This window comes from Pangasianodon hypophthalmus, chromosome 6 (genome assembly GCF_027358585.1).
Source record: "Pangasianodon hypophthalmus isolate fPanHyp1 chromosome 6, fPanHyp1.pri, whole genome shotgun sequence".
Classification (NCBI taxonomy): Eukaryota; Metazoa; Chordata; class Actinopteri; order Siluriformes; family Pangasiidae; genus Pangasianodon; species Pangasianodon hypophthalmus.
In genome coordinates this window covers 30,617,171-30,643,475 of record NC_069715.1, presented here as the reverse complement: position 1 = coordinate 30,643,475, position 26,305 = coordinate 30,617,171, and the positions used below count along the sequence as shown (strand labels likewise).

The 26,305-nt window shown below is 40.0% G+C and overlaps 2 protein-coding genes across 2 annotated transcripts in view; both read left to right on the top strand.

Annotated features, from left to right (window-relative positions):
• The window catches only part of kcp (kielin cysteine rich BMP regulator), a 34,687-nt gene extending 25,058 nt beyond the window's left edge, over positions 1-9,629 (top strand). Inside the window, exons 32-43 of the mRNA XM_053235093.1 lie at positions 913-1,033; positions 1,274-1,356; positions 1,553-1,652; positions 1,746-1,834; positions 2,108-2,210; positions 2,328-2,470; positions 2,994-3,166; positions 3,253-3,364; positions 4,878-4,979; positions 5,470-5,634; positions 6,072-6,372; positions 7,320-9,629. Coding sequence (XP_053091068.1) covers positions 913-1,033; positions 1,274-1,356; positions 1,553-1,652; positions 1,746-1,834; positions 2,108-2,210; positions 2,328-2,470; positions 2,994-3,166; positions 3,253-3,364; positions 4,878-4,979; positions 5,470-5,634; positions 6,072-6,372; positions 7,320-7,537 — 1,710 coding nt within the window. The 3' untranslated portion in view covers positions 7,538-9,629. The remainder of the gene's footprint in view (positions 1-912; positions 1,034-1,273; positions 1,357-1,552; positions 1,653-1,745; positions 1,835-2,107; positions 2,211-2,327; positions 2,471-2,993; positions 3,167-3,252; positions 3,365-4,877; positions 4,980-5,469; positions 5,635-6,071; positions 6,373-7,319) is intronic.
• Positions 9,630-12,243: 2,614 nt separating this feature from the next.
• Positions 12,244-26,232, top strand: LOC117597520 (myb-like protein X). Its single transcript, XM_053235080.1, has 17 exons — positions 12,244-12,286; positions 13,148-13,207; positions 13,309-13,481; positions 14,310-14,448; positions 15,105-15,272; positions 16,818-16,937; positions 18,040-18,154; positions 19,559-19,679; positions 20,145-20,338; positions 20,452-20,580; positions 20,890-20,956; positions 22,149-22,771; positions 22,957-23,121; positions 24,189-24,419; positions 24,541-24,645; positions 24,751-24,842; positions 25,646-26,232. Coding segments are annotated over exons 2-17 (2,625 nt in total). The 5' UTR covers positions 12,244-12,286; positions 13,148-13,205; the 3' UTR covers positions 25,827-26,232.
• The last annotated feature ends 73 nt before the right edge of the window (positions 26,233-26,305 follow it).

Below are 26,305 nucleotides of genomic sequence, written 5' to 3'. Positions count from 1 at the left end.
TTAAACCTGAAAATAATCAGGGATAGAAAATGCGGACTGAAAAAGGAAATAGTGTCTTTTTCTCCTTGCTGTCAAATGTAATGTGATGTAACATAAAAGTGAGATTCAGTTTAAAAATGTAAAATAAAAACACTAATATGAAGATATCTGAAGATGGCGAGTGTTGAAATAAATCTAATAGGAGTCTTGTATATTAATAATTTATTACTGCATGAATAGTGCTAGCTGTAATTCTCACATTAATCACTGGTTTAACAAAATGGCTTCCACACTCATTATTCAGCAGCTCATAGAATAGCACTTGATCCAGCGCATCCTGTTATTTTACTTTTTTTTTAATATCATGCTCCGACAATTACTCACGTGCAACCTAATGAAGATACGAGACACTTCAGACCTTTAATGTACTATTTTGATTTGTAGAATTAATAAAAGAACACCAGTGTTTATGTTAATTCCATGCGCTCTCCTGTAAACATGCTGACGGTGTGAAGGATAAGCTGACCAAGCACTCATCTGCTGTACGCTTACAGAGAAACTTTAACTTCATTCATCACTTTATACATAAAATATTCACTCCTCCAGATAAGCTGTGTCTCTGATTAAGATGGGTCTTCTCCGATGTCCTGTAAAATAAAACCTTTATGTGGACTTTAAGGTGAATGTATAATCACTCAATCAATCAATCAATCAATCAATTAATTAATTAATAGAGTTATAATTAGTTTTGTATTTAATATCATCCTTGGATGACCTTCCATAGTATGTTTGCGTGTATAAAATATAAATTTCAGCGTGACATATTTTGGTTCCATTAAACTGTCAGACAGTGTTGCTGGACTTAACCCTGCTCCACACAAGAAAAATGTGTGTGTGTGTGTGTGTGTGTGTGTGTGTGTGTGTGTGCTGCAGGTGATGCCAGACGGACAGCAGCACCTGCGCTGTTACAGGAAACAGTGTCCCCGTCTGGTGGACTGTCCCAAAAACAACATAATGTTCAGCAGTAGTGACTCCTGCTGTCCAGTGTGTGCACGTCAGTATCTCTGTGTGTGTGTGTGTGTGTGTGTGTGTGTGTGTACATCAGTATCATTATCTATAGAACTATTTGATTCCACTTGGGAATTGACTCTTATTATTATGATTCTAGATGTTGGGAATCAGTCAGTTTGATTCAGGAGTTGATTGTACACAATGATTCTTTTCAGCTGCATGTGATTCTTTGAATCTTTGAATCAATTCTTTGAATCATCCAAATGACTCGTCTCTGTTTTAGAGCCTCTCAGCGTCTGCACAGAAGCAATGATAGGAAATGAAGTTCTCGCTACGGATGACCCCTGTTTCACCTGCCAGTGCAAAGTACACACACACACACACACACGCACACACACACGCACATACACGCACACACACATGATTACTCATGATTACATTGATGATTACTCAGTGTGTAATGACAATGAATGACTTCACTTGATTACAGACCTCACTGTCCGTGTTTGTGTGTCTGTGTGTGCACGTGTGTGTGCACGTGTGTGTGTGCGTGTGTGTGTAGGATCTAACATGGACATGCATCCATAAATCCTGTCCCACACTGAGCTGTCCTCCAGATGAACAGTACACACCACCCGACTCCTGCTGTCCTGTCTGTGATGGTACTCTGTGTGTGTGTGTGTGTGTGTGTGTGTGTGCGCATGCTTTAGCTTCATGTGTATAGCATTTGTGTGTTTTACGTGTGTGATTCTCAGTGTGTGTGGTGGAGGGAGGGAGACGGCGTGTGAACAACGGAGCGAGCTGGACTGATAGTGAAGACGAGTGTATCACCTGCTCCTGCAAAGTGTGTGAGATGCATACACACACACACACACACACACACACAGACACTCACACACACACACACTCACACACAGAAACTCCTCACACACACTCACACACAGAATCACCCACACACACAGGATCACACAGAATCACACACACACACACTCACACACAGAAACCCACACACAGAAACACACACATGCTTCAAGATCACACATGCTTACTGCACTGTGTGTGTTTGCATATATTACATACATATATATGTGTGTGTGTGTGTGTGTGTGTGTTACAGCTGGGACATATAGAGTGTAATATAGAGGAATGTGCTCCGCTTGTGTGTGAAGTCGGACTGCTGAAGGTCAAAAGCCCCGGAAAGTGCTGTTATGAATGTCAAGGTACAAATGTTTAAAAATATAAAACCTCTTTTTTTCTGCAGGAATGAGCAAAATTATTTTTGTGTTTATTGTGTGTGTGTGTGTGTGTGTGTGTGTGTGTGTGTGTGTGTGTGGCAGACGTCAGGGCACAGTGTGTGTATGAGGGACAGGTGTATGATTCTAATGCACAGTGGGAGGTGGATGAATGCACTTCCTGCACATGTGTGTCCGGAGACGTGCACTGTCAAACCGAGAGATGTCCAGCATTGTTCTGTGCCTCTGTGAGTCTCTCTCTCTCTGTCTCACACACACACACACACACATATGATCTCACTTACACACTCACAAGCATATCCTTACAGAAAACTTCACCAAATCAATGATTATACCCATTTAACGCTAACATATTAGAGCGAGAGCATTAATATAAACCTGTGATTTGCAGCTGCACTACAGTCAGAGCTGCTGTTATAGAAAATTAATCAACACCTTCTGACCAATCACAATCCAGAATTCAGCAGCGCTGTGGTGTAGTAAGACTTTAAAAATGATATATTTTGAAACAGACTTCCACAAATATAATATTTTCTTTTTGGTAAATCACTCTGCATGGGATAAGTTGCATTGACTCCGCCCACAATTGTTCACTTGCATTGACTCTGCCCACATTTGTACAATTTTTAAAAAACATTTTGTCACAAATTACATCTTCATAAAGGCAAATACGCAAACCCTGACTCACAACCTGGAGTGTGTGTACTTTCGGCTGCTCATGTGTATCTTTGCTTGTGTGGTTATAACCAGGATGAAACTCCGTCTGTGATTCCCGGGATGTGTTGTCCACGCTGTATCCCGCGTCCCGCCACCTGCATCGTGTTCGGAGATCCTCACTATCGCACGTTCGACGGCAAGATGGTGAACTTTCAGGGGACGTGTACCTACGTTTTAGCGCAGGATTGTGAGGGCGGCGACTTCAGGTGTGTGTGTGGTGAAGAAACTAAAGATTTTGCTTTAGTATCTCATGAAGTATCACAATTTCATTATTAATGTGTGTGTGTGTTAGTGTTCATGTGACGAATGATGATCGCGGTCGTAAGGGCGTGTCCTGGACTAAAGAGGTGACGGTGTACATCAGGGATATTGTGATACAGCTGCTGCAGGACTGGGTGGTGAAGGTGAACAATCCTCCTCTATAAAGGATTTATGTCCAGTGCATTCGGAAAAGATTCAAATCCCTTCACATTTCTTCATTTCTTCACATTTTGTTATGTTGCAGCTTTATTCTAAAATACTTTAAATTATTTTTTTCACATCAATCTACACTCCATACCCCATAATGACAAAACAAAGACCAGATTTGTGATAACTTTGTGATGCAAATTTATTAAAAAGAAAAAAACTGAAATATCACTTTGACGTAAGTATTCAGACCCTTTGCTATGACACTTCAAATTTAGTTCAGGTGCATCGCATTTCTCTGGATCATCTCTGAGATGTTTCTGCACTTTGATTAGCATCCACCTGTGGCATATTCAATTGATTGGACATGATTTGGAAAGGCACACACCTGTCTGTATAAGGTCTAACAGCTGAAAATGCATATCAGAGCAAAAACCAAGCCATGAGGTCAGAGGAGCTGCCTGCAGAGCTCAGAGACAGGACTGTGTTGAGGAACAGATCTGGGGAAGGCGACAAAAAATTTCTGCTGCACTGAAGGTTCCCAAGCGCAAAGTGGCCTCCATAATTCATGAATGGAAAAAGTTTGGAACAACAAGGACTCTTGGGAGAGTCGGGGGAGAAGAGTCTTGGTAAGAGAGGTGAGCGAGAACGTGATGTTCACTCTGATTGAGCTCCAGAGATCATGTGTGGAGATGGGAGAAACTGGCAGAAGGTCACTTCATCACTGCAACACTTATGGCTTCCGTCTGGCCACTCTGCCATAAAGCTCAGATCAGTGGAGTGTTGCGTGTGGAGTTATATGTCAATGTAAAATATTAGTTTTCTTTTTAATAAATTTGCAAAGTTATCAGAAATCTGCTCTTTGCGTTGCCATTGTGGGGTATGGAGTGTAAACTGATGTGAAAAAAAGCATAAGGCTGCAAAATAACAAAATGTGTAAAAAATTAAGGGGTCTGAATGCAATACTTTCTGAATGCATTGTATAGTAACTTAGAAATACATTCAGAACATTTTATAATGTGTGTTTTATAAATATATATCCAGCTCATCCTGTTGAGTTTTATTGAGTTTAAAATGTTTTATCACAAGTATTGTAGGAAGATGCTGTACTTCCTCCTCTTGTGTTTTCACAACCTGCATTCTGCTTTGCGTTGATCATTAATCGTGATAAACGTCCTGAATTTTAGAAACCTCTTAAACCTACTGAAGGATCTGTTTTGAGTACAATGGGGGTTTTTTAATTTGAGCTGCAGGTCATGACAACAATCACAACGATGGCAGAAATGGTTTTTTTAAAAGACACAGAGTTCATCAGTGTGTTTAACGTTGTGATGCATGAAATCGCTGAATATTACAGTTCAACTTGGAAACCAGATAGATAGATAGATAGATAGATAGATAGATAGATAGATAGATAGATGTTTACGAGAGTCAGTGTAACACTTAGGTTGTTCACTTCGCTAACGGGGAATTAGATCCTAACTGTCTTTATGTTCCTCTTGTTCTCAGGTTGATCATCAAACCATCACGCTGCCGTTTCTTAAAGAGCCGTATATTTACCTGGAGCGCAAATCCAACACCATCCTCCTCAACACCAATGTTGGCATGAAGGTACACTGTGTGTGTGTGTGTGTGTGTGTGTAAATATTAAAATAATAATAATAAGAAGAATATTATAACAGAAAGAAGGGAGATTGAATATTTGAATGTTTCTAGAATTGTGAAAGGACAAAAACAAAAACAAAACCACACCCAGTAAAATAAATCAAATGTTCTGTTGTGAAGGAGAGCGTCTGTCACGTTGTCTGTCTGTTCCTCATCTGTTCTTGATCTGTTCCTCATCTGTTCTTTATCTGTTCTTCATCTGTTCTTTATCTGTTCCTCATCTGTTCTTGATCTGTTCCTCATCTGTTCTTGATCTCTTCTTCATCTTCATCTGTTTTTTATCTGTCCTTTATCTGTTCTCAATCTGTTCTTCATCTGTTTCTCGTCTGTTCTCGGTCTGTTCTTCATCTGTTTTCTGTCTGTTTTTCATCTGTTCTCAATCTGTTCTTCGTCTGTTTCTCATCTGTTCTCAATCTGTTCTTCTTCTGTTCTCTAGGTGATGTGGAACGGACGTTCTCACCTGGAGGTCAGTGTTCCAGGGACGTATAAGGAGCACATGTGTGGTCTGTGTGGAAACTTCAACAACTATCCTCAGGATGACATGCGGCTGCGTAACGGACAGATCACCACCTCAGAGGCGACGTTCGGAAACAACTGGAAGGTAAAACATCACCAGGGAGGAGATGACGCTCCACAACACAGGAGCTCTTTACACCTCCTTTTCTCTGATGAGCCGTGAAGTTCCTATTCTCAGATCCTAAATAATAGAAAAAAAAATCTTTCTTAACAAAAAATTAGCATGAACTCAAACAGTTAAAGTGAAATGGTTTAATTTTGTCACAGTTAATGTCACAAAAAGGCACTAACCCCGCCTCCAAACCTGTCCCTAACCTTTAGATCTTTTTTATATATGAACTTAATTTTTTTAATTATTATAGAATTAAGTGTGGGATCTTGCTGCTTTAGATGTTTTTTTTTACTCTGTTTTACTCTTAGTTCAAAATGGCTTTAAAAATTAAGCCAAAAAATGGATCTCTCACATGCTAATGTAGAAATTAGTAATGATGGTGTGAAGTGAAATCCCACAATGCATTGCAGGTGGACAGTGGGAATGGCATGAGCGCTCAGTGCTCAGACGCGAAGAGCATCAACCCGTGTATAAACGCTGGATATTCCTTTCGTAAGACGGCGAACAGTCGCTGTGCGGTCCTAAAGTCCGCCGTGTTCGAGCGCTGTCACAAAGTGGTGCCTCCGGAGATGTTCTTCGCCTCGTGTGTGTATGACCTGTGCGCCTGCGCAGCCAACGCAGACGAGTGTCTGTGTGACGCTCTGGAGGCGTACGCTTCTGAGTGCCGCGAGGCCGGAGTCGTCTTACAGTGGAGATCACCTTCCCTCTGTGGTGGGTCTCACACACACACACACACACACAGATACATAACAGCTAACGTCAGGAAAGCACGTTAAAACACAAATCAGAGTTTTCAAATCTGTTATTTTTTATTTCAGGACACTATAACAAACGCATAATCTCTCTCTCTCTCTCTTTCTCTCATACCTCAGCGGCATATGGAAGGAGTCTCCAGTCTCAGTGCTTTAAATCGGTTACAGTTACCACCCCAAAGTTGATTACGTTTCTATAACATCATGTCCCCAAGTGTTTTATTCCTATATATGCTCACGAGTATTTTATTAATTATAGAATGATATGTTGTAATTATTTCCCGTTTATAGTTGCGTTTAATGTTGTGGAACTTCGGTGAAAAGAGTTAGTTCCTGTTGTCACTTACGTTATAGCAGCTATAAACAGTCGTTCCCTCACCAGCCTCTCTTTATTCTCTCTCTCTCTCTCTCTCTCTCTCTCTCTCTCTCTCTCTCAAAGAAGCGTAAACTCCTCTGTCCTGAAGATGTCTGAAAACTTAAACTTACAGCTTTACCTCTGACACTGGAGACTCCTTCCTTAAATGTTAAATATAAACGTCCCTGTGAATGAGCTGCTGTTACTATAGAAACAACAACATATTAGGACGAACGCATTAATATAAACCTGCACTACTGTCAGAGCTGCTGTTATAGAGAATTAATCAACATCTTCTGATAGTGTAGAGTGCTAATAAAATTAAAAATGTAAAGTAATTTTGCTATTTATGTTTTCAGTATAAAAATGGTAGTAAATTTATTCCTTGGTGGGGTAATGGTGAGAAATTTGTATAAATTTGTTTAAATAATTGATCATTGAACATCGTTTGAAAAAGAAATACAAGCTAATTTCCTGATGTAATAAGATTTCCGTAGCATTCGATGCCCAGGTGACGTTTCAGTGACGTTCCTCTGTGTCCTGTGTTGTAGCTGTGGGCTGTCCTGTGGATCGCGGTTATGTTTTTGATGAATGCGGTCCTCCGTGTCCTAAAACCTGCTTCAACAAGGACGTGCCGCTGGGCGTGATCGAGGCGCACTGCTTTAAACCGTGTGTTCCAGGCTGCCAGTGTCCCGCCGGACTGGTGGAACATGAATCCCACTGCATTTCCCCGGAAAAATGTCCCAAAATCATCCACGGAAACCCCTGAGCTCCTCAGATCTATAAATCCACAGAACGGCACCAGAACTAAACCTGCTCCAAGGTTTCCATTTTTACACTATAACTCCTGATTTATCTTTGAGCAGTGTGTTGCATTATGGGAATTCTGTATCTGCTGTAGTTCAGATACCGCTGCTCGATGTGGCCATTTTCTTCTACCTGGTGCTCACCATAAAAACTTAAAGCGGCAGTTTGTAATATTTAGAGCTATCCCCTTTCCCCAGACTGACTCCACTCACTCTGACTAAACAACACACACATTGTAAGTTGCTATTTACAGAAAAAGAGTTGGCGCTGACCAGCTCTGTTACTGTTATGGGCGGGGCTAATTTCAGGACCAGAAATTTAACAAAGCCTGAATTTAAGAAACTTAGAAACCATATCTTTGGTATTGATTGATTATTACAGATGTAGGAACACTTCAATGTTACAAACTGCACCTTTAAAACCACAATGAAAGTCAGTCCTGCGAAATATGTTATGATTAGTTTAAATTTAAAGCGGTGTATAATTTGAGAATTTCACCTTACAAAAAAATGCAGCATTATAAGTGTCATTTATGTGCTAAAAAATATTAAGAAAAAGCAGACGCAATGAAAAATATTAAGTCTGAAAATCTAAACATGGCTAATATAACTACAAATAAATAAATAAATAAAAGAACTTCAGCTTAAGAGTCACACAGTTTTCGCAGCTAGGATTTATCTTTTATTTTAGCGTTAATTTTTTAGCGTAGAATTTTTTGGAGAGTAACTCAAACCCTTCTTCTCTCGCTCTGTTCTGTTAAGCTAAGTTTCGTTTTCTGCAGGGATTTAACTACAATTAACAAACACTCATAGAAACATACGTTAGCTGCTAACTCAACGTGCGTTTAAAAAAAGATGATGTTACGTGAGTTCACGTTTTTTTACGCAGTCAGTGCACATACTAATGAACATGTATAAGTTTTAAGGCATAACCTAAACTCAGGCTACGATCAGAGGTGGAAAATACTTTAACGATAATTTTACTGAGTTTGTATTAAAATCTGATTTAAAATGTCCTTATTTTACTTATTTACATTTATATGAAATATCATGTTTTATTTCTTATTTTTTATTTAGACTTTTCAGGTTCTTGTTACAGATCTTTAAAGATTTTAGCTTTAATATTTTTCCTTTGTTTAGCTAGCAATAAAGTTAAAAGAAAAAAAATTCTATTCGTTTAATTTCACTCTTCATGGTTTAAAGTTACTTAGTCACTCCAAAAGAAATGTTACTAACTCCGCCCCCAATCCCCATAACTCCGCCCCTTATTCTAACCTTAACCTTAACCTTCATATCTGATCAAGAGTGAAAATGGTTAAAAAAAAAAAAAACACATTCATAATTTTAATTTTAGCTAAAATATAAGAAAAATACTTTTTACTGTTATGCATTTTTATGTAACTGTTTTGACAGTTTTTTTAAAAATTTATACAATATTTACAGACTTCATTCACTTTTATTTTTTATTTTTTACACAAATAAACTCATATTTTTGTTTAGATCTCATTTTTCTGCCACTGTTTGTGATCGAAACTTAACATTTTAAAGTTTTAAAGCACAAAAACAAAAAGTGTTTCAGAAAAACGTTGCTGATAATAAAACTGTTCAGTTTCAGCTGCATTACGAGTAAAAATAAATCTGTAGTGACGTTTCCCTGATGGTGCTATTTCTGATAAAGTAGATTTATAATTACAGTATTACAGGACGGTTTCCTCGGACAAATCAGTTTTTTATTTTTAACAATACAAGGAAAATCAGAGTAAAATTTTTGTTAAGTTTTGTTTATAACCACTATTTTTGCTTACTATATCATTTTTTTCTTATTACTTTTAGTCATGAACTTTTTCTTTTCTGAGAGTTTTACAGGGACTTTTACTGACTGGACATTTTTGCTACTGCACTGGTGAATATTCTGAGCGTATCACTGTTCACTGTGTCACACTACTTCGTGTTATTAATCACCTTTAATTACATTATGTGTATCTTAATAAAATCTGCAGGTGCTAATGCTGTACTACAAATAATAAAAATTAAACATTACTTTTTAAAAAAAATAATGCTTGTTTACTTGTTTATTTATATATTTTTTGTTGATTTCTCTGATTATGAAATGTAACTGCACAGGAACTTTAGCTCTTGGCGTTTCCAGGATGGAGACGTTGGCGGCTGAGAGCTCGGTACACGTCGTTCCGCCATGTTGGATGTTAAAGGGTGCTAACTGTACCTTTCCTCGTCTTCGAGGTGGAACCTTTAAGCGTACATGTTTTGTACTTCTAGTATGCACCTTGGCATGTAGTGTTCCTTTAAAACTTTACACTAAAAACACTAATTACAGTTAGCTTATAGACCTTAAATATTTTTAAAGGTGCACTATATTATATCCACATTTCCAGGTGAAAGATAGAACTGAAAGAACTGAAAGGTGCAACGGAGGAGCCGCTGATGCTACCACCTCAGCGAGTGTAGACGGATAACGGTTAAGCAGTTATAGAATTTCACACAAAGCAGTTTTACAGAAATCCGACTGTAGATTTAAATCACGGAGAGGACATCGGTGAGGAAAAACTCCCTGAGACGACAGGAAGAAGAACCTTCAAGGGGAACCAGACTCAAAAGGGAACTGGAACTCTTCTGTGTGACACCAGATAGTGTGATTGTTACGGCGCGTGGTGTGGCAGAGGTGCAGTATGGGGAGCTGTGAGGGGAGCAGTGTACGTGAGGGGAGCTGTGCTTACGGGAAACAACGAGGGGTCGGAAATGTGGGAGCTTCAGAACACTAGGCTCAAAACAAACAGTGTTCAGTGGAGAGGCAGGAAATGACCCAAAATAGCCTTTTCCCAGGCCGAGGTTAAATGATAACAGAACAAATTGTTCTTAACTTAAAGAACCCAAATATTTATCTCGAAATCAGATTTGATCTTTCTAGCCTCCTCTTTAGTCTTACATTCCTTTTCCTTCTTTTCCTTAATCTACTTTCTCTGTACTTCTGAGTTCCCCTTCTTCCTTTTATTACATCTGTTTCCTCTTTAATTCCGAGCTCCTTTTCTTTCCTTCCGTTAATGTTTTATATAAAACATGAAATAATTGTAATAAAGCAATTTTCCTGCCAATAAAAATGTAATAATTATGATGTAAAGTACACACATTATTTTATCATATAACTGTGATATTAATGTTGTTGTTTTCTTCACCACGGAAAGTCAGACGAGGAGTTTAATGTTGTCTGATGATGATGCAGATAAAACTGCAACCCGAGCCGTACGGTTGCCGTAGCAACAGGCGTCACTTTGTTGTGATCATCCATCATTGATGAGGAACATTTCACTTTCTGAGCAGAAGTGTTCTCCTGGTTTGAGTGTGGATACAGTGTGTGTGTTTGTAAGTGTGTGTAGAGATGGAGGATTGTGTGCGTTTGGTGTGTGAGACTCTGGGCGTACACACGGGCGATGAGGTGAGCGCAGAGAAGATCGCTGTGCTCTATCAGAAAGTCTTCCACACTGCCGCTGATCTCGGAGACGCACAGAGAGCCGTCACGCAGGTGAGAGAGAGAAACTCGGGCTTTAATTCAAGCCGAGACGGATGTAGTACCTGTGAGTGTGTGTGTGCGTGTGTGTGTGTGTGTGTGTGTGTGTAGGTCAGCGCACAGAACGGCGGGTTGCCATGTTCAGGCAGATGGATTCTGCATGTTCTTCTGGAGATGGAGAAGGAACGACAGAACAGGGAAAAGGCAAAGGCACTCTCTTTTATCTCACTTTTTCACAACAGGAACCTTTTCAGGAACTTTTGCTGAATACATCCTGTTTATAGGCTAATTTATTTACCATTCTGTGATTATGATAAATATATTATTAATTATTAATAATAAATATGATTAGTTTTGCTAATTTCGGGTTCTACATTGTCTGGTTGTATTGGCTGTTAATGAAACAAGTTAGTTCCTGTTGTCACTTACGTTATAGCAGCTATAAACACTCGTTCCCTCACCAGCCTCTCTTTATTCTCTCTTCGAGTTAATACAAGAAAAATACGCAGCTTGTTACGCATGTTACTGAGAAACCGCAATGAAGCGTAAACTCCTCTGTCCTGACTGTTACAAAGCGCTGACACTGGAGACTCCTTCCATAAATGTTACATAAACGTCTCCTTAATTTAAGAAAACTTCACCATATCAAGTCCCTGTGAATGAGCTGTTACTATAGAAACCATAGCATATTAGAACGAGCGCATTAATATAAACCTGCACTACTGTCAGATCTGCTGTTATAGAAAACTAATCAACACCTTCTGACCAATCAGGTATGATATTACTGTGTGCGCGCTTCAACTGTAGAGTCTGTTCCAGAGTCTGTACGTTCCTGTGTGCTAGAATTATTGTTTAAACTCATTTTAAAAATCTACAAGTGATTATTAAACCTGGCAAACAATAAAACACTTCCTGTTCTTCAGAAAAATACTGACTGTGCAACATTAAAACATTTCTTGGATTAAAGTTCCTGTTTTTCCCCCAAAAATCCTAAAATTCCTAAAAAGGTTCCTGTGGTGTAAATGTGTCTTTACTGTTAATGAACCTTTCACTGATAATGTTGTAGAAAATATAATTCAATTCGTTTTCTCTGCAGCTGTTCTGGGAGCTGCAGATGTTGAAAAGCAGCGTTTCTGATGGAGTAAACACACAACCGCTGTCCAAAAACTCCAGCTGCAAACACAAGAAAGTGAGTCAGTGACGCACAAACCCAATATTAATACACACAGTGTAAAGTGTAAAGTGTAAAGTGTGTGTAAATGTCGAACTAAAAAGTCACTTCAGATTTATAAAAGGTTTCACTGATTATCTTCAGACGTGTGTATGTTGATAAACGTAACAAACTTGTTCACATCACAGATCAGCTGATTTACATTTAGCCACGCCCACAAAACTCCATAAAAGGCAAAGCTCACAGAGAGCTGAAAATGACAAAATGGCTCGTCCACTGCAGCGCGTCGGCTACGACAGACACGCCGTAACGCTTCCTCCGTTTATAGGGTGCCATTACTTTTGTCCTCACTGAACTGCTAATCTGATTTGTGTTACTTTATGGATTACTTTAAGTCATTAATATGAACCGGTTTAATCAGTGAATCCCAATATTTGTTTTTAGGAAATTCAACTTTCAGGAATAACGATATTTATTCTACAAATAATAATAATAATAATAATAATAATAATAATAATAATAAAAATAATAATAATAATAATAATAATAATAATGAGGCCTACAATTGAGATTCAGTTGATTGTGATGTCAAAAATCTTTTTCAAATACACAACACAAAGCTTTAAAGAAAAAAAACTGTCTTGTTATTTAACAATGTACCTGACGGGATAATTTATAATATTTAAAAAAATTTTATAATATATAAAAAATATAATATTTATTATACCTCCTGTATAACGCCACTGTTTGTCTATAGGAGTTACTCCCTGGAGCCCTCTAGTGGCCATGAGCCTGTAATACACTGTACTCTGAATACCTATAGCATCACTGAAAATAATAAATACTGTGTGTGTGTGTGTGTGTGTGTGTGTGTTTCAGAAGCAAGACACAAAGGCATGTGGTTTGTCGAGTCTCTTGGGAAGGGCTAGAAGACTTTATGTGAGGTCTAAAACACACACACACACACACACACACACACACACACACACACACATGACATTCCTGGGACTGCTGAGTCTCATTACAGTGTCTGTACTCAGGCTGGATGTTGATGGTGTCTGGAGCATCCTCCCGTCTCCGTCCCTCAGTCACGTGACCTCCAGACGCCTGGGTTTGATCAATCCCACTAAATCAGACGTCCTGCTCTTACTGCAGTATAAATATGACATCATCAAAGAGCGACTTTACAGAGAGATGCTGCAGGAGGAGCATGGTGAGAGTGCAGGAGTGAGGTTTATACTGTGTATTATTATTATTATTATTATTATTATTATTATTATTATTATTATCTGTCCATCACTAACCTCCATCCTGCAAATATACAAACAGCATGTGCATGCAAAAAACAAACAAACAAACAAACAAACAAACAGACAATCAGTAAAAAATCAGGAGCCCGATATTTTTTTTGCAATACAGAAATATTTTATTTCTTACTCATTTTATTTGATCCTTTGATCTAAATATGATCCGTTAATGATCAGTGCAATTACAAACCTGCAGACTACACACAACCTCCATTACACATTATAGCAGACAAATGTAGCATTATTTCATTAAAAAAATGAAATAAAATTATGAAAAAATATTAATTAATTAATAAGCAAGCCTCATAGAGTAGACATTCATTCACAGAAATGTTTAAATTTTTTGTTTGTTTGTTTGTCAAACTGAGAGTTTAACTTTCACTAAATAAAATGTTCTTGCACTTTTAAAATTTTTATTTTAGTTATTTTAGCCACTCGAAGAATGCCAGAGTGTCACTAAAATTGCACACACACACACACACACACACACACACACACCACAAACTATGAAATGAATAAAACAGTGTGTGTTGCTGTTACAGTAAAATACCAAGTAATAGCGGTGTGTGTGTGTGTGTGTGTGTGTATTGAGGTTGAGAAAAAAAAGACATATGAAATTATTATTTAAAATTAATTTGTTAAAACTTTTATATAAAAAAATGCCCTGGATGTGTGATGCAGTCTTTAGTGATTACAGTGATCGTGTGTGTGTGTGTGTGTGTGTGTGTGTTTAGGTGTCGGATGGTGGGAGTCGATGGAACCCTCGGAGCAGACAGACTGTGTGTGTGATGTGGAGCAGAGAGCAGAAGAAGCTTTTAAACTGAACGATGTGCTGTGTGTGTGTGAGCTGCCCGGCGTTCTTCACTGTTACAGGTGCGAAAAATTCACATCTTATTTATTTAACTTTTATAATCTGAACCTTCTGTTCTGGTTAATAAGTTAATAAGTTAATAAGTTAATAAGACAAAATAATCGCAGCTTGTTCCGCATGTTAGCGAACCGCAAAGAAGCGTAAACTCCTCTGTCCTGAAGACGTCGGAAAACTTTCAGTTACAGCTTTACCTCTGACTGTTACAAAGCGCTGACACTGGAGACTCCTTCCATAAATATATATATAAAAATATATCTCCTTACAACACACATTTTTTAATCTGTTTATTATCAGTGGAGCGTCCGCTGTACACGTCCCTGTGAATGAGCTGTTGCTATAGAAACGATAATGTATTAGAATGAGTGCATTAATATAAACCTGCGCTACTGTCAGAGCTGCTGTTATAGAAAACTAATCAACACCTTCTGACCAATCAGAGTGCAGAATTCAGCAGCGCTGTGATGTAAAGTACATTAACACGATGATGTTCTTCCATCAGAAGGATATAAAATATTGTGTGTGTGTGAATTTACATGTGTAATGTGTAGTGTTGTTAATAATTAATATGAAGGTAGAATATAATGTGAGCGGTTTGAAACGCAGTAGTTTCGCTCTGATGATGTAACTCTGAGCTCCTGACTGTGACGGTGGATGACAGGGGCGGAGACGAGGCGGAGTTACACTCCTGTCGTGATGAGGTCAGAGTGAGAGAGCGGGCGTGGACGTCCTCGCCCCGGGGACAGAGCTGGACATCCGCCATCTTCCTCTGTGAGCTCCGGTCTCACTGTGAGGAGGAGAGACGCGCTCTCACCCGGCTGCTCAACAGGTCACGCATTAATGCACCAGTGTTTCATACAGTACGCTTTATACAGGCTCTAACAGTGTGGCAGAGTGTGTTACTGTGCGTTACTGTGTGTTATTGTGTGTTACTGTGTGTTATTGTATGTGTTAGAGTGCATTAGTGTGTCTTACTGTGCGTTACTGTGTGTTATTGTATGTGTTAGAGTGTGTTAGTGTGTCTTACTGTGTGTTATTGTGTGTTATTGTATGTGTTAGAGTGTGTTAGTGTGTCTTACTGTGTGTTATTGTATGTGTTAGAGTGTGTTAGAGTGTCTTACTGTGCGTTACTGTGTGTTATTGTATGTGTTAGAGTGTGTGGTAGAGTGTGTTAGTGTGTCTTACTGTGTGTTATTGTATGTGTTAGAGTGTGTGGTAGAGTGTGTTAGTGTGTCTTACTGTGTGTTATTGTATGTGTTAGAGTGTGTTAGTGTGTCTTACTGTGCATTACTGTGTGTTATTGTATGTGTTAGAGTGTGTTAGTGTGTCTTACTGTGCATTACTGTGTGTTATTGTATGTGTTAGAGTGTGTTAGTGTGTCTTACTGTGCATTACTGTGTGTTATTGTATGTGTTAGAGTGTGTTAGTGTGTCTTACTGTGTGTTATTGTGTGTTATTGTATGTGTTAGAGTGTGTTAGTGTGTCTTACTGTGCATTACTGTGTGTTATTGTATGTGTTAGAGTATGTTAGTGTGTCTTACTGTGTGTTATTGTATGTGTTAGAGTGTGTTAGTGTGTCTTACTGTGTGTTATTGTATGTGTTATTGTGTGTTAGAGTGTGTTAGAGTGTCTTACTGTGAGTTACAGTGTGTTACTGTGTGTTATTGTGTGGTAGAGTGTGTTAGAGTGTCTTACTGTGTGTTACAGTGTGTTATTGTGTGTTACTGTGTGTTATTGTGTGGTAGAGTGTGTTAGAGTGTCTTACTGTGTGTTACAGTGTGTTATTGTGGTTAGAGTGTGTTAGAGTGTCTTACTGTGTGTTACAGTGTGTTATTGTGTGTTAGAGTGTGTTATTGTGTGGTAGAGTGTGTTAGAGTGTCTAACTGTGCGTCACTGTGTGTTACTGTGTGTTATTGTGTGTTATTGTGTGTTAGAGTGTGTTAGAGTGTGTTAGAGTGTCTTACTGTGCGTCACTGTGTGTTACTGTGTGTTATTGTGTGTTAGAGTGTCTAACTGTGCGTTACTGTGTGTTAGTGTGTGTTATTGTGTGCTATTATATATTTTTATTATATTATGTGTTATGCTTATTTGCACACTGGTGTTTATTAATTTTAATAAGTGTGTTTGTGTGTTAGAATATATTTGTTTGGGTTATTGTGGGTTATTGTGTATTGCTCATTAATCCTTATTTACATAATGGTGTTTAATAAGTTTGTGTGTTATTTTGTGTTAGTGTTTGTTATTGTGTGTTAGAATGTGTTAGGATGTGCATGTGTGTGTGTGTGTGTTACTGCGTGTAATTGTGTGTTAGTGTGTGTGTGTGTTATTGTGTGTTATGGTCCTGATGATGTGCACTGGTGTGTGTTTAATGCAGAGTGGAGCGACTCGTCCTGACTGAGATTTATCTGAGTGTGTGTGTTTCTGTAAGGAGAGCCGAGAGAGAAACACACTCACACACGGCACTGCTGACCTCCAGACAACACTGGGACAACTGGTGAGTCACACACACACTCACACACACACACACACACACACACACACACAGACACTCACACACACATTTACACACACAAACACACACACACTCTCACACACAGCACTGCTGACCTCCAGACAACACTGGGACAACTGGTGAGTCACACACACACACACACACACACACACACACACACACACACACACACACACTCACACACACAGACACTCACACACATTTACACACACAAACACACACACACTCTCACACACAGCACTGCTGACCTCCAGACAACACTGGGACAACTGGTGAGTCACACACACATACACACACACACACACACAGACACTCACACACACATTTACACACACAAACACACACACACTCTCACACACAGCACTGCTGACCTCCAGACAACACTGGGACAACTGGTGAGTCACACACACACATACACACACACACACACACACACACACATGCTCACACAAACACACATATACACACACAAACACACACATTCATGCTCACACATGGCACTGCTGACCTCCAGACAACACTGATGAGTCTCACACACACATACACACACAAACACAAACACGCAGACACACACACATACACTCACACATTCACACACACACATATGCAAAAACCACAAAATGTGGAAGGAATAAAACAGTGTGTGAGTGTGTGTGTGTGTGTGTGTGTGTGTGTGTGTGTGTGTGTGTGTGACTCACCAGTTGTCCCAGTGTTGTCTGGAGGTCAGCAGTGCCACGTGTGAGTGTATGTGTGTGTGTGTCTGCGTGTTTGTGTTTGTGTGTGTATGTGTGTGTGAGACTCATCAGTGTTGTCTGGGCTATAACACACAATAACAAACACATTAACACACAATAACACACACTAATACGTAAATACACACAATAACACACAATTACTCATATGGATGTGTATGTTCACGTACACATATGAAAACACCACAAAATATGGAAGGAATAAAACTGTGTGTGTGTGTGTGCATGTCTCTGTGTGTGTGTGTGTGTGTGTGTGTGTGCATGTCTCTGTGTGTGTGTGTGTGAGTGATGAGTTGAGAGAAAAATAAAACACTTTTTTCCCCGTGATTCAGGCCGTATCTGAGACGTTTGGGTGTGGAGGAGTTAGTGAAGTTCTGGCTGCAGGAGAAACAAGATCCAGCTACACCGCTCAGAAACGAGTGCAGAACATCACGCTGTGTACGACAGGTCCTGACTCTCTCTCTCTCACACACACACACACACACACACATTTATATATGTGTACCAGTGGCTGTATATAAGAGTGGACGTCGTAACGGTTTAAAAGTGAAGCCAAAATGTCTCTGAGGCCCTCTAGTGGCTGACTGTGGTACAGTCTTTAACCCCGCCCATTCCCAGGTTAGCCAATAGGACTCAAGCTAAAATTCCATTGTTAAGTTACATCTCCACAAATTACTTTCAGGAATAGTTGTTCTGTCTTTACAAGTTCAGCTGATATCTGACCCTGATATCTCCCTCGATGTTTTTCCTTATGATAAATGTGTTTTATAGGAGTTATTTGGTGATAAATAAAAGGGCGTGGTTGATGAGGTCATTGACAGTGACATGACAGTTGAGTCTCATGAACACACACACACACACACACACACACACCTGAAGTTCTCTAGAATTTTTCCGGTACGTTAAGCTGTAGCTCACTGTACTGATATTATAACTCGCAGACGAACGCGAGTGAACAAACTGATGGCACAAACCAGGCAGCTAACACTCGCTACATTTCATAACAATTTATTGACTTTAGCTAACACTGAAAGTATCTTAGTAAGATTAGCCACTCCTTTCTAAACAAACTCCACTGACAGAACGAGTGGAGAATAAAAGCGCACTTCTCCACTCAGATGTGTATCCTTCTGCAGGTTTCAGAGCTAGAGGAACATCATGGAGAGCAAAGATCTCTCCTCAACACTAGCTACTTAACATTAGTCACTTGGATTAGCCAGTGTCAGCTAGCTAGCAAATAGTAGCTCAGCCAGTCATGCCTCAAAGCTCTAAAATGTTTTTGGTAAAATCAATATACGTACGAAAATTAAATGACTACAGATAGTATTTTACATACGAATTGTTTAATAATGCTGTACTTGCCACTTTGAGATAGCGTTCAATGTGCCATCTTAAGTTAAGTTAGCTCTCAACATGCATGCTCCTAGCATGAAAAAGGGGCGTGTCCATGACCAATATGGGCGGGGTGAAAGGCGGACCCACTGACTGACCCGTCGTATACTGAGTCAAAGATGGCGACTTTCAACTCGAACAAAAAAAAGGCTTCAAACCACACAATGGGAGTCAGCGGCGCCGTGTCGTCCACTCATATACACACACACTGTGCTGCAGCGTGAGTGGTTTATTACCCAGCATGCCGTGCTGCAGCGTGAGTGGTTTATTACCCAGCATGCCGTGCTGCAGCGTGAGTGGTTTATTACCCAGCAGGCCGTGCTGCAGCGTGAGTGGTTTATTACCCAGCATGCCGTGCTGCAGCGTGAGTGGTTTATTACCCAGCAGGCCGTGCTGCAGTGTGAGTGGTTTATTACCCAGCAGGCCGTGCTGCAGTGTGAGTGGTTTATTACCCAGCAGGCCGTGCTGCAGTGTGTGGTCCTGTGTCAGGAGCAGGAAAGGAGAACACTCATGGAGATCCTACACAGTGTCTCACAGGAGGAGCTGCAGGAGCAGAGACACACACTGACACTTGACTACAGTGAGACACACACACACACACACACACACACTCACAGACACACTCACACACACACACACTCACACACACACTCACACACACATGCTAGGAGTTGTATAGTTAGTGGACTAATACAGTCAGTGGCCACTGTGGGGATGTCGATGAAATATAACAGTTATCTGAAAATACTACACACTACACTGTGAAAAAATAGATAGATAGATAGACAGATAGATAGACAGATAGATAGATAGATAGACAGACAGACAGTTACAGTGAAAGTGGAATTTAAATCTGTGACATTTTTAAATATTATATTTATTTATTTGTTTGATCTATTTTTATATGTACTTTCTTTTTTTCCCAAAATGGTCACTGTTGTGGAATAAACAAACACAGAGAGAAAAACTCAGAATGTGTTTGAGATGGTTAAAGCTGAGCAGCGCGTGTGTGTGTGTGTGTGTGTGTGTGTGTGTGTGTGTGTAGAGGCTGCAGGGACGACAGGTTCGGCTCTGAGACGAGGGTGTGTGTCCGTCCTGAGGCAGATTAAATCCTCTCTACACTGCAGCTCCACACACTCGTCTGTGTCGTGGGCCGACTGCGCTGTTCATTTACTGGCTCAGCTCACACACACACACGACGAGGAAGTCCAGACTGTAATACACACACTTCCAGTCATGGTACACACACACACACACACACACTTCTGAGGCAAAATGAGATTAATGAATGAAATGTTAGCTGTCGTTCGGACTGTACCATGTGTGAGTTTGGACTGTTCCACCTCCTGCAGGATGCTGCTGCTCTTATGGTTCTGCTACACAAATATGAACTCGAGCTGCGTTCACCCAAACTACACAACCTGCACAACTTACTGCAGACGTCCGGCATCGAGAACACACAGATTAACGTCTCTGTAACAGTAAGTCACTCGTACACACACACTCAGAATAAATGTTTGTTTACTATAAAGTAGTTCCGGCTCCTTTACACTTTCCTGAAGGTTCTGTGGAATCAGAGACAAACAACTACCACAAACGCCTCCCTCTGAAAAAGTAGTTCCATCTCTGAAAGCAGCGATTCGACACGTTTACAGCTTCATCTGTATTATAATATTATAATTAAAATATGCATAGAGAGGCTTGAAAATGAAAAGATTGTGTATAAAAAGTAAATAAAGAAATATAGTGCGTGTGATGATGGTTAATAAACGGTTTCTTCTTTTTCCTAGGACAGCGAGAGGACGGAGCAGAGACAGAACACTCCATCAGTTAGTGACGCACAACAAATCTGCACGGGTAAATGAACGATACACAGTGGAGTTGATTAATTTCTTAAAACATGTCCCTGCGTGTTTTATTCCTCTTATACCACAGCAATTTTAATGTATCAACGATTACAATTTTTTAATGTGTTAAAGAATAGCACATATGTTTAACGTTATGGAACGTCCATGAATAAAGTTAGCTCCTGTTCTCACTCACGTTATTACGTTTTTGCTTATAATAAATAAATAAATAAATAAACACAGTTTGTTATGCGAGTTACAGCTTTACCTCTCTCTGACACTGGAGACTCCTTCCACATGTTAAATATAAACATCCCTGTGAATGAGCTGTTACTATAGAAACGATAACGTATTAGAACGAGTGCATTAATATAAACCTGCGCTACTGTCAGAGCTGCTGTTATAGACAATTAATCAACACCTTCTGACCAATCACAATGCAGAAATCACCTCCCATCTCACCTCCCATCTGAAACACACACATTCAGCATTAATAATATTTTAAAAGCTTTATGAGTCAATGTTAAACTCGTTAATTTTTTTTTTTTTTGCTAACGAATTTCAATTTTTGAATTTCAGCAGTGAACAAACAAAAAACTCATTTTAACCATATTGACATAAATATTATAAAATGAAAATACATTTTATAAAGACATGATGTTTTTTTTAATATACCTCTTTTAACTCATTAAATACCAAAAAAAGAATTTAAATCAGATGTCAGAGGAAATTTAAATGAATGATGAAATAAAGATAAAAGATGTTTTTCATGACTGGATTTGGAGAATGAAGTTTAAATAAAGTGGAGCACTGAGATTTTGCTGAAAATGTTAGTGAAGATGATTAAAATGTTTTGTTGTTGTTTGTTTAAACCACTGATTTTAATAACAAAACTTTAAAATGAACGTCAAAAGCAAATTGAAATGAATGAAAGATGATTCTGTTCACTTTCGGACTGAATTCATATCATCAGAAAATAATCAGAAAAGAAAACGATCTTGTTTGAAATAGTCAGTTTTTTTAATTAAATATGATTATTTTCATGACATTTTCACGAAAGTCCAACGCATTTAAATGATCATAATCACTACAACATAAAGTCTAAAAGTTCATTAGAATTTAAAGAATTAATTTTCCTGAAAAAAAAAACAAATAAAGCTGAAAGACTTTAAAAATGAAAAATGTGTGCTGTGTGTTTGTAGGCTGTGGTGTTGTCCTCGTCCCTGAGGACGCTCCGTATTTAGAGATCCTCGGCGTCGGAGAGAAGAGAGATGATGAGAGGAAAGAAAGAAGAGAGGGAGAAGAGGAAGAGAGGAGAGAAGGAAGAGAGGAAGAGAAAGAGAGGAGAGAAAGAAGAGAGGGAGAAGAGAAAGAGTGGAGAGAAGGAAGTGAGGGAGAAGAGGAGGAGAGGAGAGAAGGAAGAGAGGGAGAAGAGAAGTGGAGAGAAGGACGAGAGGTAGAAGAGGAGGAGAGGAGAAAAGGAAGAGAGGGAGAACAGGAGAAGAGGAGAGAAGGAAACAATGAAGAAGAGGAGGCGAGGAGAGAGGGAAGAGAGGGAGAAGAGAAGAGGAGAGAAGGAAGAGAGGAAGAAGAGGAGGAAAGAAGAGAGGGAGAAGAGGAGGAAAGAAGACATGGAAGAGAGAGAGAAAAGGAGGAAAGGAGAGAAAGAAGAGAGGGAGAACAGGAGAGGAGAGAAAGAAGAGAAGGAGAACAGGAGAGGAGAGAAAGAAGAGAGGGAGAAGAGAAGAGGAATGTGGATGCTGTAGAGAAACAGGGATCACTGATCACACTGGCCTGGAGCAAACCAGCAAGCAACAATACACAGGTACACACACACACACACACACACACAGACACACTCATACACACACACACACACACACACACACACACACACAGACACACACACACACACACAGACACACTCACACACACACACACACACACACACACAATAAACGAGTGGCTTGTTAAACATGTATTTAAATATTTTGTGTCGTTTCATTACAGGAAGTGACCTCAGCTCTACCTGAAGCACAGACGACAGAGGCGTCGTCTGCAGACTCACACACTCCGCACCACACACACTCCGCTTCGTCCGAGCACGAACACACACCGTCTGCACACAGACACACACTCGTGGAGCCGCTGCAGGAGCAGTCCACATCCAGCATGGTTCTGCTTTCACTCCTACGCTTATACTCGTCTTTTCTCCTTTCCTTCACACTGCCAGAGCTTTTCCGAGCGATCCGTAGCCTGTAGAAGTGGGCGGAGTTTCTCCGGGAGGGTGTGGCGAGGTGACGTCGCGTCCCATGTGACTGCAGCACCAGCTTCAGGGCCTCGTTTACGTTTGCTGTAACATGGATGCAGCGGCTAAACGGAACGGCTTTCCAGGTTTTCCGTTGTACACAGTGGGAATGTTATTCCCAAATCCCAAACTATTGTGAAGTAACAAATTATGCCGCACGTTTTGGACACACTAATTAGTTCCAAGGAAAAATAATGAATAATCAATGTGTATGTGATTTTATCCAATCACAGCGCACTGAGAGCCGAACAAACTGCAGTCTTCCTGCCGCTCCTTTAATGACGGACTTTCCAATGAAAAGATAAACGATAGTGACCTGTGATTGGACGACGTCATCAGCGTCTAATGATCTGTGATTGGACGACGTCATCAGCGTCTAATGATCTGTGATTGGACGACGTCATCAGCGTCTAATGATCTGTGATTGGATGATGTCATCAGCACCTAGTGATCTTTGATTGGATGTTGTCATCATTGTCTAGTGTTCTGTGATTGGACAATGTCATGAGCACCTACTGATATGTGATTGGACGTTGTTATCGTCTAGTGATCTGTGATTGGATGAAGTCATCAGTGTCTAGTGATCTGTGACTAGACAAATTAACCAATGTTATTGAATGAAGTTGTGCTCACTTCTTAATTATTTAATAAATTTCCCAAATCAACCTATTAAAAAAAAGCCACTTCATTTTGACCAATCAGTGGTCTGGACCATTTTTAGCTCCGCCCACACATCCCTTGTCAGGTACAACCCAGGAAAAGTGGAACACCTCGCTCCATTATAAACACACCCTGCCTTCACCACTTTTCTTCCCCTGGTTTATTTTCCATCTTTAATTTTACTTACAGCTTCAAATCTTCTTTCTCTTATTTATTTCATCGTAAAGAAAATACACACGTGTGAAGGATAAATTTCATTTGTGACTTTCTCCAGGACGCTCAGAACGAGAGCAGCAGCGATGAACACGGAACAACATCAGCAGCTCTGGAGCTCGACTTGGAGAACGCACCGGCCACCGGCGAGACACACACACAGGATGGGGTGTGTGACGGAGTGTGTGAGGAACAGCAGCTCCAGCGAGATGCCACCATGCGCAGCCTCGTCGACATCCAGAGAAGAGCAGAGCAGCGGTGGCAACGAGACCGAGACCGACAAATCCTTAGAGTAAACACACACACACATTTATGCAATCCTAACGTTTATATGGTGTTTGGGGGGTGTGAATACTTATGCACTTGTGTGTGTGAGGAAGAGTCTTTAACTCCACACCTTCGTCGCTCTGCAGGTTCAGGAGCGACTGTCAATCATTCAGAACAGGAAGTCAGACGAGGACGTGCTGGGCCTGAGACGCGAGGAAACATTCAGACACCTGACCAACACACTGCAGCAGGTATACATATGTATATATACACACACACACACACTCACACACCCACACGCACATACACAACATGATCAGGGACAACTTGTGTGAGTGTGTGTGTGTGTGTTGTAGGAAGATGAGCAGCAGCAGAAGATGTTGGTCAGAGAGAAACTGCAGCAGCTGTGGAGAGAACGTTCTTGTATTCTACAGACTAGAAGAGAGAGGTAGCACTCACACACACACACACACACACACACACACACACACACACACACACATGCAAAAATCTCTCTCACACACACACACACACACACATGCTCTCACACTCACATTCACACATACACGCTCACACAAAAAATAAAAATCTCTCACACACACACACAAAATTCATCACATACACACACAATCTCACATTCACACTCACACACAAAAAATCCCTCTCTCTCTCACACACACTCACGCTCTCACACTCACATTCACACACACGCTCACACAAAAAATAAAAATCTCTCACACACACACAAAATCTCTCACACACTCTCACACACACACACGCAAAAATCTCTCTCACACACACACATACACACACACACAAAAAATAAAAATCTCTCTCTCACACACACAAAAAATCTCTCACACAAAATTCATCACATACACACACTCACTCACAAACACAATCTCACATTCACACACACACACACACAAAATCTCTCTCTCACACACACACTCATGCTCTCACACTCACATTCACACATACACACTCACACAAAAAATAAAAATCTCTCACACGCAAAAAAATCTCTCACAAAATTCATCACATACACAAACTCACTCTCACGCAATCTCACATTCACACACAAACATACACACACTCACAAAAAATCTCTCACACACTAACACACACACAACCTCTCCTTCTCCCACTCCCACACACACACACACACACACACACACACACACACACACACAAAAAAAAACTCTCGCATACACTCAAACACTCAAGATTAAATTCTTTTTGTTTCTGCAGGAACACGACTGAATTTAAGGAGCTCCTCACACCTACAGCTCAGTGTGCGACTAACGTGGAAGATGTACTCGACACACGTACACACACACACCAACACGACCCACACACACACCAACACGACCCACACGCACACCAACACGACCCACACGCACACCAACACGACCCACACGCACACGCATAACATTCCCTGACAGCACTGTCGTGTTTGAGTTAAAGGTGCAGTCTGCGATATTTAAAATCGCTCTTCTGAAATGAATTTTAAAGAAACAGTGATCAGTGATTTTTTTTTTTTTTTAAGTGTAATTATTCCATCTAAAACATCTAGTTTCTGTAGTCATCTAGTCTCGCCTCAGATTATAAATCAATAAGAAATAAAAACACGATGTGAGATCACCAACAACAAGCCAATCAGGACAAAGAGGCGTGTCTACTTACTTTTCAATAATGATGCATTCATCTGTTCCAGCCCTGACAGAGTGTGTGTGTGAGTGTGTGTGTGTGTGTGTGTGTGTGTGTGTGTGTGTGTGTGTTTTGTGGGCGTGGCTTTCAATATTTGACAGAAGGCTCAGTGTTTGTGTATATTTTGGATTTCAAATGCTGTGTTACTAAAGTTGCTGATTGTCCCTTTAATGCTGAAGTTATTAATGTGTATGTTGGTGG